At 36.6% G+C, this 12,301-nt stretch overlaps 1 protein-coding gene across 2 annotated transcripts in view; it reads right to left on the bottom strand.

The window, feature by feature from the left end:
* Positions 1-12,301, bottom strand: part of arhgef10 (Rho guanine nucleotide exchange factor (GEF) 10) — a 49,274-nt gene that overhangs the window by 12,945 nt on the left and 24,028 nt on the right. For both annotated transcript variants that reach the window (XM_032546447.1, XM_032546448.1), the window contains 8 exons: positions 11,249-11,364; positions 9,747-9,874; positions 7,831-7,931; positions 7,430-7,551; positions 5,354-5,440; positions 4,997-5,223; positions 4,684-4,841; positions 1,101-1,243 (listed from right to left, as the gene is read on the bottom strand). In XM_032546447.1, coding sequence (XP_032402338.1) covers positions 1,101-1,243; positions 4,684-4,841; positions 4,997-5,223; positions 5,354-5,440; positions 7,430-7,551; positions 7,831-7,931; positions 9,747-9,874; positions 11,249-11,364 — 1,082 coding nt within the window. The remainder of the gene's footprint in view (positions 1-1,100; positions 1,244-4,683; positions 4,842-4,996; positions 5,224-5,353; positions 5,441-7,429; positions 7,552-7,830; positions 7,932-9,746; positions 9,875-11,248; positions 11,365-12,301) is intronic.

Raw genomic sequence — 12,301 nt, 5'->3', positions numbered from 1 at the left:
AATAAATGTGAAAGGCCCTGTATGTGTGGGGTGTTTGGAGAGCATTTATTTATATTGTTAAATTCTTGCACATTCTTGTTGAATGTGCATGATGAACACAATGCAACCCTCTGAAACCTTGCTTAGACTACATCCACCCTGGCAATGTCAGCGGCTGTTATGTCTGCACACATATTTGCTTCAGAGTCAAATCAAAATAAAAACCCAGTTTTCAAATATTTAAAAAATTTGGACAAACCAGGTGGTGGATTTATTTGATCACATTTTCAGAACGGTCTATTTTTTAATCCATGAAGCTAGACACAAACAGCTCCAGATAATATTGAACATTTTTGATTTTGTGTGTCGATACTTGTAGTAGTAGTATGCATGACTACATATTACATAATCTCAAATGCTGCTCAACCTGTGGGTGGATTCAATCTTGGAATAAAGAATCTATGCAGAAGAATTTTAAAGCAGACAAAAACTGATGGTAGAAAATCTGGATGACCTACATTTTATCTTTCCAACACTAGTTCCATGTGTTTAATGAAATGGAGACTTTTTTGTCTCTGCTGTTTTGTCCTCCTTTCTATCTGACTTTTAATTAATACTCTGGACTAACTGTAAGTCCTATGTGAAGAAAAGAGAGCTAACAAGCAGGTGGTCCGACATAATAAGCTTAATGAGGCTAAACCCATTATAAGCAAGCGCATGTCACAAGATTGTTACTATTCCTGGACCCACAGCAGGTGCTCCCATTACACAAACCCATCCGGGACAAACACAAAATGGCATATTCCAAGATTTTCAGGGAAAATTTGAGAAGGAAAAAAGGGCTGCTTAACGTGCATATTTCCTCCTTCTGGAATTTATGATTTTATTTACTTTCCTTATCTTATCTCTTAAGAGAGACTCAGACTTCTTATATTTATAAAAGAGATATGGAAATGATTTTTTGCTCCAGCTTGATTGCTGTTTGATTTACATAAGACAGATGGGAGAGATTGACAGATAAGCAGATATCTCAAACCCAATTTATCTTTCAAATCACCAAGTCTATGAAGAGAAGATTGTTTATTGAACTACCCACACAGGATTCTGGTTGGGTCGCATACCTCCACACAATGTGTGTGTGTGCTGATGATGAAAACTTGTCCACCTGAAGAGGCCCAGAGGTGATCCTCCACAGCCAGCACAGCCTTAACTGGAAGGACTCCAAGCTTCAGTAACTTGGGCTTCTCACAGCTCCAAGAACCATCTGGGAAAGCACACACAACATAGTTTATTCAGAACATTATGGGTTTATTCAACATACATGAAAAGTATAAAAATTAAGAAAAGTAATTAAAAAACCCCATCTTTTTCAATTTTAAAAATCCTATTCCTAGACAAATTTCTTGATTTTCCCTGCAGTCTACAGAGAATCAACTCAGTTTTATAACCCAAAAGTTTTAAATGTCATGAAACAACTTAAGTCAGCTATTGAGTGCCAAGATGCCAAAGTCCAAGTAACAAAATGATGCTTATCAGGTATGTGATCAGATAAATATATCTAGAAATACAAGTAATATATGAATACAATCAAGTATTTGTAAATTATTAATTATTTTATCACATCATAGTGTAAGTTCATATTTATTCAATAAGAGTATAATAATTATGTAAATATTTTATTTTATTTTGTAGTCCTGTGTTGCAGCAAGTTGTGAATTTATTCTGTCAACCTTAAACACAGCTATGGAGTAAGTGACTTGTCAGCAGTTGACTTGTTACAGTTTAGCCAATCAGATGTTAGATTCCATTTGAATAATCATAATTGACTGTAGCACAGGAAATATGAGAAAATAAAATTTACACAACAATTTCAATTTTTAAAAGATGAATTGAACATTTCATTGTTTATCACATTACCAATCCCTTCATATAAATATAAAACAACAATAATCATAGTTCTATTTAGTTGATCATAAATCCTAATAATAAAAAAAGTATAATTTGGAATTGTTGCACTTTTGGATATCAATAACTGGCCATTTCACTATATTTTTTTCACCCGGACCAAGATCAGCCCCATTCATATTTTCATCCATTATACTTTAAAATCTTGATTGGATTACACTACAGTAATTACCAACTATATAAATCACAATTTAGGATACATAATCCATTTATTTTGTTTGTAAAATTCCAACAAACATAGGCATCTTGTTTGGCATCTGAACCAGATCTAGTTTTGGAACTACGTACATGTTGAGTCAAAAAACATGGTCGAGGCAAAAATAAGAAGTGAAATGTAATACATTTATTTTTTCTGGAGAATTTCTTTACAGGAAGTTGTTCAAATCAAATTCTATATTGTTTCAGACACTTCGAAGCTATACAATAACCCTATCTTTAAACAGCCCACTTCTATTAGGACCTTTTAAATGACTGACTAAGAAGATGGGTATGCGTAGTGCATAAACAATGCAGTAACAGTCTATCCATCTTTATAAATGTCATCTGTAAAGGTTACCTGCATTTATAACTCTGCTAATGTTTGATAAGTGGCCATTGATGGTTTTCACAGCGCTTCACTATGAATATAGATGGGCTGTTAAGCCTTAGTCAGAGCCAAGCTGTATCCCACATGCACCTCCTACACACTGTGTTCTGCATGTGCCTGAGTACAGGGTAGCTGCAATAAAAACACCCCGCTGCCTGCAGTAGCTTTATAAATATCAACAGTTCGGCAACTAGAGCATGTACTTGTGAATGCAGTCATAAAATGGACAGAAAGTGAGCACAACAGACATAGATCACATTCCTTTGGCTAATCTAGACCATGAGCTGATTGAGACTTTGGTAAAATATTTGTTTACAATCAAGGCACAAAGATGGTTATTGATGGAAAAGTAGTGAAATATGTTTGTTTTTTTCCAGAAATACAGTAATTGCTAAACAAGCCAGAAGGGATTTGCTCGGAATCAATATGGGAACAATGGCACAGTGTAGGTGAATTTATAAAAATAAAAAATGTTGCACAGAAAACAAAAAGGAGCAGTAGTGAAAAAAAACAAGACAGAAGTGCCAGCTTTCAGGCTTACGTAAGTCCTCTCAGCTGAAGTGCATCTGCCCACATCTTTTACTTGTTGAACTGTTTCATTCCTTCATGTCATTGTCGGCTATACAAAAAAAGAGGATGGGTGCAAGTGGACAACTAAATAGAAATGCTACAAACAATAAAGCTTATTATTTTCTCTAGGAAAAATTAGATATTGCAGGTTGGGTGCACACAAAGAAACCAAGCTCATGATGTGAGTTTCTTACTGTGGCGTCCGCCCAATGCTGAATCACTGCCTCCCCCCTTTCTCAATTTCTCACACAGTCCTTCATTTGGGAAACAGCAAACATGGCAGAATGAGGTTGCCAGCTTCAGAAACACTGCATCAACAGCAGAGTCAGATTTCCCATACAGCTTCAGAAGCTCAGCAGCACTGTAGGAATTAGACAGTCCGTCTGTTCAGTTGTTTTGATATCAGGAAATTTTGAAAATACCCTTCAAGGAATATGATCTGATTCTATACTCAGCAAGATAAACGATGCATCTGGTTAAAATGCAAATAATACAGACATTTACAAAACATACACGCTGAAATGTTATCAGGATGAATCAATTTTAGTATTAAGCATCATATTCCAGACATGGTGTGAGAATTTTTAGTGGTGTAAAAAAACACTTTAATTGTTCAGGACCAAGATTTGCATCTGGTAAGAAAATAGTCCCATATACTACACAGTTGTCTGGTAACCAGTAAGACTAAAGAGGGGAAAAAAACTCTCATATTCACCCAAACAAGGAACCATCCAAAAACATTCCAGAATAGTTGCACACTGATAATTTCTTCCAAGCGAAGTGCAGTTGAATAGAAAAAAAAAGGTCTGTAGGCAATAATCCATATTCATCTGTCTGTCTTTGCTTTCCAAGCTCTAGTGCAGCGAAACCTTTTTGATGTGCAGCTTCGCAAAAGTGATTATCTACTTTTAAACGTATCCATTTTGCCAGGTTAGAGAATTCAAGAAACATTCAAAAGTTTGCAAGGTAGTGTAATAACAATGATCTAAATGGCTTACAACAGTCGAAATACACAATTGTGAAGAGATTCAGATTCAGTTGTGTCAAATTTGGAAAAAAAGGGAAAAAATAGCATATTTCTACTCATAGCACAATCCCAGACACACATTGTCTGCACCACTATGACAGCTGATGACAGATGGGACAAAACAGAGAATGTGAAAAAGTGTGGGAAGAGTTTGGCTGAGTGTAAGGCGTCTGTACTCGGAAGCAAAGGAGGAAAAACATTAAACAGGTCAGAGTTAATATAGAGGCTTCACCTAGACAACAAAGCAAATGGAAACAGGGCTTAAATACACAGCAGAGAAAACCCCTGGCCTCAAGCTACACCCAGAGCCGCTGACTTACACACCTAACATACATAGACATCGAGTTGTAAAACATCAAAGTTTGTCAGTAAAGTATCCAAGTTTGAAAAGAAATTCAACCAGATATAGGGCTGTGGCAGAACTTCACAATGTTATGACTGGGTTGATTTTTACTGGCTATTGTGTGGGCAAACGTCATTTATTTGCAGATTTGAAAAAGAAGGAAAATAAAGTTTTAAAAACTTTAAATGCTTCTGCAATATTTAAGAAACACACCTTGTGATCTGGAGTAAATGGCGACAGCGCCACTAACCAGGCCAGCATACAGGCAGGGCTTTTTATAGACCAGGCTGGTGACTGTGGACTTGTCTGGGGTGAAGAAGTGCTGCAGACGTATTTTCTTGGACCGCTGGGTGCTCTTATACACAATGATACTAAACAAGAAGTGTAGGAAAAAGAATTAGAGCAAAACTATTTCAATATACATATTTGTAAGGAAAAACAAAGCGATTCTTTTAGGTGTATTTGAATTGTTGGGAGAATTTCTACATTTTCAGGTGATTTTCCATGTAAGGGAGTGTATTTGTACCTGCCCTCCTCCATGCCTAAGCAGACAGTGGGGGTATCACTGGCCTTTGCAGGGGGAGCATAACTGCTATCTGGAAGCTTTTCACCATCCTCCTTAAGTTGCTCTGTTGGGACGTAAGCCATGCAAAGGATTCGGGATTCCACATTGAAACACTCCGTCACTTTAGGGCTGGAGTTCTGCATGGCCACTATAGCAATTTGACCCATCTGGTTGGTGCAACTTGCAACCTGAACCAAGAGAGAAAAAACCCCAAACTCCTTTAAAAACTGATGAGTCACACTGCATAATCCTGAAACTTATTTTTGTTATGTTAGGTGATTTGCAACTTCTTCTAAGCCATACAGGAAATGATCTCACCCAGACACATCCGTGGCCAACCACAGGAGAGTCGGCTGTGCTTTCTGTGTTTATGAATGGCTCTGGGTTGTGAACAGCACATTCCACCTGCCACAGAACATAGAAAAACATCTCATAAATACATGCATTAGGTCACCATTGACAAAGTCACAGATGTTTGTGGTTTCAACCCAAGCGTAAAAAAATGTCAAACATGTTGAACACTCAGCTCTTCCGAAAAACCCAGGCTTGACCTCTGAATCTCTATTTGTTCTCACCAATTGTTTGTTTAACTGTAAACCTACCAATTACATGCTTGAATTACCCTTTGTAAACCAAGGAGGTACTATGGGTCAAGATTAGACTCACTTTAACCTTAATCTTTAAATGATTTGTTCTATGAGAGCTCAAAATTAATTAGCCCGTATAGAGATCAAACCTTGTAGCCATTAGCAAAACGCTCTAACTAACTGAGTGGGTCTTTGAAGTGATTCATGGTAAGATAGGATCACTACTTTATTCTGGTAATTTCATATTACTGCACAACTCAGTGTGGCCTACCACTTTAAATGCATGGTGAACGATTTATTTTTTCTCTTCTTTACTCAACGATTGTAAAAAGGAGAGAATCAAACAATAAAAAATAAAAATCAGCTAAATGGTGAAAGGTGACAGGTTAATATTAAAAGGCCTGCAGTGTTGTTGCAGCTCACCAGGAAAAGCATGCTGCTCCATGTAATGAAGCTGAAGTAGTAGCAGTAGACATTTGAGCTACAGTCTTTACCCCATAAAACTTTAAGGATCTGTTCTGGTGTTAAACTCACAACATGATGTCATTAGGCCTGACTCTGTAACCAAGTAAGCTAACCAAACAAAATGTGGACAGTAAATGAGGGGCTCTGGAAGCTCAGAACGCTATTAGATGAAGTATTGTAAAATTAACCCTGACTCAACTTAATCCATAAAACAAAAGAATTACAAAATAAAAGATAATCTTCACCTCACACCTGTAAAGACTGCTACAGAATATAAAACCACAGCGTGAACCCTTGCTCTCTTTAGAGGACATTTGAAATGGATGAAGGGAATCTTGAAGACTTGCCATTTTATTAACATTTATATCCTACTTATACCTTCATCAGGTCAAACTAAGATCTAGGTAGAATAGGAAGGTTATTAAATACCTAATTAAATTAATCCTACATTGAAAGCATTACAGCCCTGCCTCTTTCCCTGCTGATGTACGAGTAAGTGTTTCTTCTGACTTTAAAGTGATGCCAGATTCTAAGAGGTAGAGCTGTGAAAACTTGCTCTCTCTCGCTCCACAGCAAATAAAGGATCAGTTAGGCATGGTTTGGTTATTGGTATCAGAGTACAATGACGTTTTAAAAAGTGATAGTTTCAAAACCAGTAAACTTCTCAATCGTATAGTTGAATACTAACGGAAAGACAAAATCAGCTGTTTGGTATTATTTTAAGTTGTTAAAACACAGACTCTTTGTATGGAAACTTAAAGAGCATTACCTGCGATAACACTGTTTAAAAAAAACAACAAAGAGTCGGCAAGATATGAGTACAATACATAAAAGCATTGTGATCACATTATACATTTGCTATTTAAATCTATGTGTTAATACTTTAACGCTCTGAAAAAGTGTTAGCTATACTTAAGGTAAATTCTCATTGTACATTAACAAATTTACAAAAAAAGTTTTTGGCATTAAGTAGATGGATATTTTTCTTTTGATTATTTTTAGTAAGGAAATCTTTAAATGTTTCCTTTTTTTTTTATAAATCCCTGAAGACAAATGTGAAGTATCTAAAATAAAGTAAACACCATTTATCACCCACATAAATAATAGTGGACATTTGTAGTAATTTCTTTGACTCCAAAGGTCTTACTATTTATCAGAAACATTCTTCAGCATGGCAAATCAATCAAATGTTAAATGAATAGAATAAAGCTCTCAACTAGCTTATCAAGAATTCTTAGTAAGTATTGCTCACTAATCTACTGATGGTAGCTTCTTTTTTTAAATATCCTTGATGAAAAAACCACAGGGTACCTTGAAAAGAGCTGTAGACAAGGAAACTAACCTTGAACTCTTGCAGTTTTGACATTACCACAGGCATCTGTCGAAGCAAGAGGGGGTGTTTCTGCTTCTTGATATGATTACTGTCATCATCTGCAAAGAACCAGCCCTGCAAGTTGTCCTCCTCTGATTTAAAACACAAAAAAAGGCACACAGGTTATTCAGAGAACAAAGCCATATGTTTTCAGTTAGAACGCTCCAGGGATCACATTGTAAAACTCCAATTGTCATCTCAGGAATTCAAACTATTAGCAGAAACTGCGATTAAGCATTCCGGTTCTCACTGGATGTGCGCAATCTGAACAGGCCCAAGTTTGACTATTACGTTAAATAAGTAGAAAAGAGTTATATGTGGATTCAAAAGGGTCTAATGTGCAACAGACACATGTAAGTACAATACAGTACCTAGAGCCAACTTTGCCATCTGCAGGTTACTGATCCATGACTGCTTGATGGCTGGGCTGAGTGTATTAAACACCGCACTGAAGTATGTGAGCTTACCGGCCCTGCCAAAATAGAAAAGGACAAAGGAAACACACACGATCAGAAAAATAAAGGACTCTGGCTTGCATTTAACTGGAAAGTTCTTCAGATAATGTTTAAAAATAGCCGTCCATTGTCATTAAAACACTAAGAAATTTAACATCTAATAAAGTGCCTTCAACCCCTTTTATATTCTAAACCTGGACCAACAATAACTTTCCTAATGTTTTTCTGTCCGTAGGCCATCAACTATATTCACTTTCCTGTCTATGTTTTTGATTACAGTGCCTTGCATAAGTTTTTATCTTCATTGATGTTTTTTCCCCTTCTGTCACTTTACCATGAAAAACTTCAATATATTTTATTGAGATTTTATGTAGTCTTGGGCATCATAGGACATAATTGTGATGAATAAATTATATAAACGAAATGAATACATCATAAATGGCTCCTAGAATGAAAAAAAAAATCTAAACAAGGTTGGCTTGCCATGTAAAACCTTGTAGAGTCACCTGTTACAGTTACAACTAGAGAATGAGACTTTTGCCCATTTTTCAATGCAAGTAAACTCAAGATCAGTCAGATTCAATAACCATTGATTTCCAAGACTTTCCTCAGATTGTAAATTTAATTTAGGTCTTGACTTTGACTGGGCACAGTCAAACACATGAATATGATTTGATATAAACCGTCATATTGTAGCTCTGGCTGTTTGCAATGGGTTGTTGTTCTCCTCAAAGGTCAACCTTGGTCCCAATCTCAAGTGTTTTATGGGCTCCAACAGGCTTTTTTCCAGGGTTTCTCAAGATTCATCTCCCGCCATTCTCTCATTAGATCCTAACAACTTCCCAATCCATGCTGAAGAAGAGTATCCCTTCAGCTTGATGCTTCCACCATGTTTTAAGGTGAAAATAGTGCTTTCAAGATGATGTGCAGTTAGTTTCCCACAACACATGGCATTTTACATGTCCTGCCTGTCTTCCACATGTCTGGCATATCCCCTATTTAGCTTGCAAACTGCAAAAATGATCTCTTAAGAGCTTTAAAAAGTGGATATCTTCTCGTCACTTTGCCGTAAAGGCAAGATCCATTAAGTGTTTGTAACAGAATGTAAAAAAATACATTCTTTACGAGTAAGCATCTTTGCAAAGTACTACAACCTGATATCTAGCAATTCAGAAAAGGTGCAACAGAAGTGAAAGTCAATTATCACTTCTATAAACAGCTTGTTTATAGACACAAACATATGTGCCTGTTTGTGTCTCTGAAATGTTTCTCTCTTCTCCATAGTTGGAGCTCTGAAGCATTGTGTTCTGCAAGGAAGGGATCAAGAAAGGAATGAAATGGGTGCAGCTGTGTTTCCAAACATACCCTTGGATAATCCCAGCAGTTAGATGCAACTGAGAGGAATGACAGAATTGAGAAGAGAAATAAAGAGCAGGAGAGTAATGGTCACAGAGAATGTGGAAGGGTCAAAACAAGATGCACTCTTGGGGACTCGTGTGTGGTGTATAATGATGTGGCTTAATGTGAAGCATGAATATTTGTATACAGGAGCAGCTGGGTAGACTCTGGTTGCAAACACTGGTGTGCATTTTTTCCCTTGTGATTCATGCCTCAGATTAGAGCTGGTAGAGGAACTTGTTTATCCAAATGTGGTCTAATTCTCTCTCATAAAGCCCGATGCATACAGAGGGGGCAGTGAGGATGCAAGGAAAAGCAGGGTAAAAGGGGATAAAGTCAGCCGTAGGATAAACAAAACATTTGTGGGGATAAAGCCTGGAACGGGACAACAACAACAAAAAAGAACAAAACATTTATTTGGGTAGAAAACAGACTTGTCGTTTTTGCCAGGCAGCTGGAGTTGAATCCTGCACCGGTCAGCTGCCCTGATCTCTTCTTCCTTTTTCAATATTAGCCTCTGGAGACCTGAAACCCAATCTTGCGCCACAGTGGAGTTTACATTCTGCACACAAGAAATAATGGAGAAAATTTCTTTTTTAAAAATCAGAGAAATCAAATTGAGGAGAGGAAGAATTATATGGAAAATGTGAAGGAATGAGGACAACAACAAGGGAAGGAATGGAATAAATGTTTTCCACAGTATTTCCACAAATGATTTTCTGGAAAATTCTGAAGAACAGAATTTGTAGGGGTTAGCATTCACATTGCAAGAACAAGTAGGAGGAAATGTGGCCTTAAAATGTCATTACCAATGACATCTCGATATTTCAGCATAGCTCTCAACATGAAAATTCTCTTGTTGCTCATTTATAACTAGAATACTGTCTGTATGAATTAGGACCAGGAATGTAGAGATAAAATCTTGCCACAGTATGTCTGGGTTTTTTCTTTCCTATTCCTCTGCATTAGAATCCATTCTCACCTTCATCTATTTGGACACACAACTTCTCTGTGAGTCTCTCTATGACTCCTGTCTGAATTTGACAGACCTACCAGCACAGCACAAACACAGAGACTCACATTGCATTCTGCAGGCTAAAGCACTATTTCATTACCACCGGCAGTCTTGTGTTGACACTTGATAGGGCAGCTCTGGACTATTCAAATCAGAGCAGGAGAGCAGGAGAAGTTTCTCAAAATAAAACAAACCACAGCTTAAATGTTATTCTTAGGTATTCGGAAGGAACATGTAGCTATGTATGTTAAATTGTATCATTAAACATGTATTAAATAAAGAGTAAACACCTGAAACCTAATCGCAACCAGGTTGTCAAACTGCAAGAGAAAACAAGGTGCAGTTAAGACAGGCTAAGGAAGGTACAGTGAAGTTGATCTGCTTTACACTTTTTAGGCTGCGATCTCTGTCTGTCATGGTTCATTCATGATTTGGAAATGTTGGTATGGATCCACATTTTTAAGGGAATACATACAGAGACGGCTTGTAATTTCAGCTTTGATTCCTGCTCCACTGTTAATGTAAAAACTGTTTAAAATGTCACCTTTATATCCTCTTGTTCTGTTTTAAAAATAGTAAAACCTAACTTTAAAACCGCACACAAAATAAAGCAATTATAATCAGTGGAACTCTAGAGACTCCAGAGATTTGAAAGTGCTGTGAGAAAAAAAAAATCTCTTTCCCCATTACACATTTCTTTTGTTTTTATTTTACCACACAAACGTAATTCAAAAAAGTATTTTCTGAATTGTGTAGCAATAAAATGTATCAAGTTCTAGACAAAAACCAGCATGTCTAAAAAACATAAAAAAAATTAAAATGTGTTGACAAAGTTAGCTCTGCTTTGGTTTGTGGGTAATATATTAATGTGACTGCCTCTGATCTGACTTTATGTTTGAGTTTAGTGCAGGTATACAGTACCTGGTAGTTCCCTTTGAGGCTGCCAATCATACCAGCTATCTGGTTGACCAAACCAAGGTCATGGATGAGGTTCTGCAGGTCTTGGTACAGCTGACCAGGGCCCATGTAAAGTTTGTCTATAAATGAAAAAGAAAAGAAAACTTCATTGTTTCAAATACCCCAAATAAATTTAATGAACATTGAGTGAAACAGTCTGGATAGTTAAAAAAAAGAAGAAGAAGAATAATCTGTGTTCAGAAACTGGCAACAGTGTTGATTTGGCAACAGTTTCAGTTCTCAATAGTTCCCTTAGAAAAGAGTGGACACTCGGGCAACAATGAGAAAGAATGGGAGCAGCAGTTAGAAATGGGACAAAGATCAATAAAGGGCAAATAGTTTCCCACAGGCTGCAGTGACAGTTTTATAAACTTGCCTGGATTGTCATTCACATCACTGTTTGTTCACAAGGACACACATATTCCACTATTGGTTTTCAGGGGCCAAAAGTTTGGTTTTGCATGTCACTTTGAATCATACTTTCATCTCTTCCCTTTTATTCCAAGTATCCCACAATGAGCATGGTGCAGTACTTTTTAAAACATATACCTTAAAAAATATACACACTGCTGTACAGAACACATTTAAACAATGTAGACATTTTTAGACATATTACTGTCTGGTACCATATATATAGAATTAGATACTGTTAAATCAAATTTAAAAGTTTAATTGTGCTCAATGCTTTACAAGTTTAAGTTATGGTTAAAAGATCAGCTTTAATTTTCACAGACCTTGAGGCATCTTTAATGTAAATAAATCATTTATTGTCTGGCAACAGAATCCATGACCATTTATGGGTTCTTGCTGTTTAGAACTTGATTATCTATATAAAAACAGGAAGAGATACAAATTACCTTTATGTCACCGAAATGCCCATTCCCAATGCCTATATTGGCTATGTGTGATCTATGTTAAGATCTAGATTTCTAAATGGCTTTGTCCAAGTGCTGAATACCAAAGTGTGCAAAAAAAGCACCAGTAAAAGCATTTTTATAGCAAAGCCAGCCATTTATG

This window comes from Xiphophorus hellerii, chromosome 19 (assembly GCF_003331165.1).
Source record: "Xiphophorus hellerii strain 12219 chromosome 19, Xiphophorus_hellerii-4.1, whole genome shotgun sequence".
Taxonomy (NCBI): Eukaryota; Metazoa; Chordata; class Actinopteri; order Cyprinodontiformes; family Poeciliidae; genus Xiphophorus; species Xiphophorus hellerii.
This window is presented reverse-complemented; position numbering and strand designations above follow the sequence as displayed.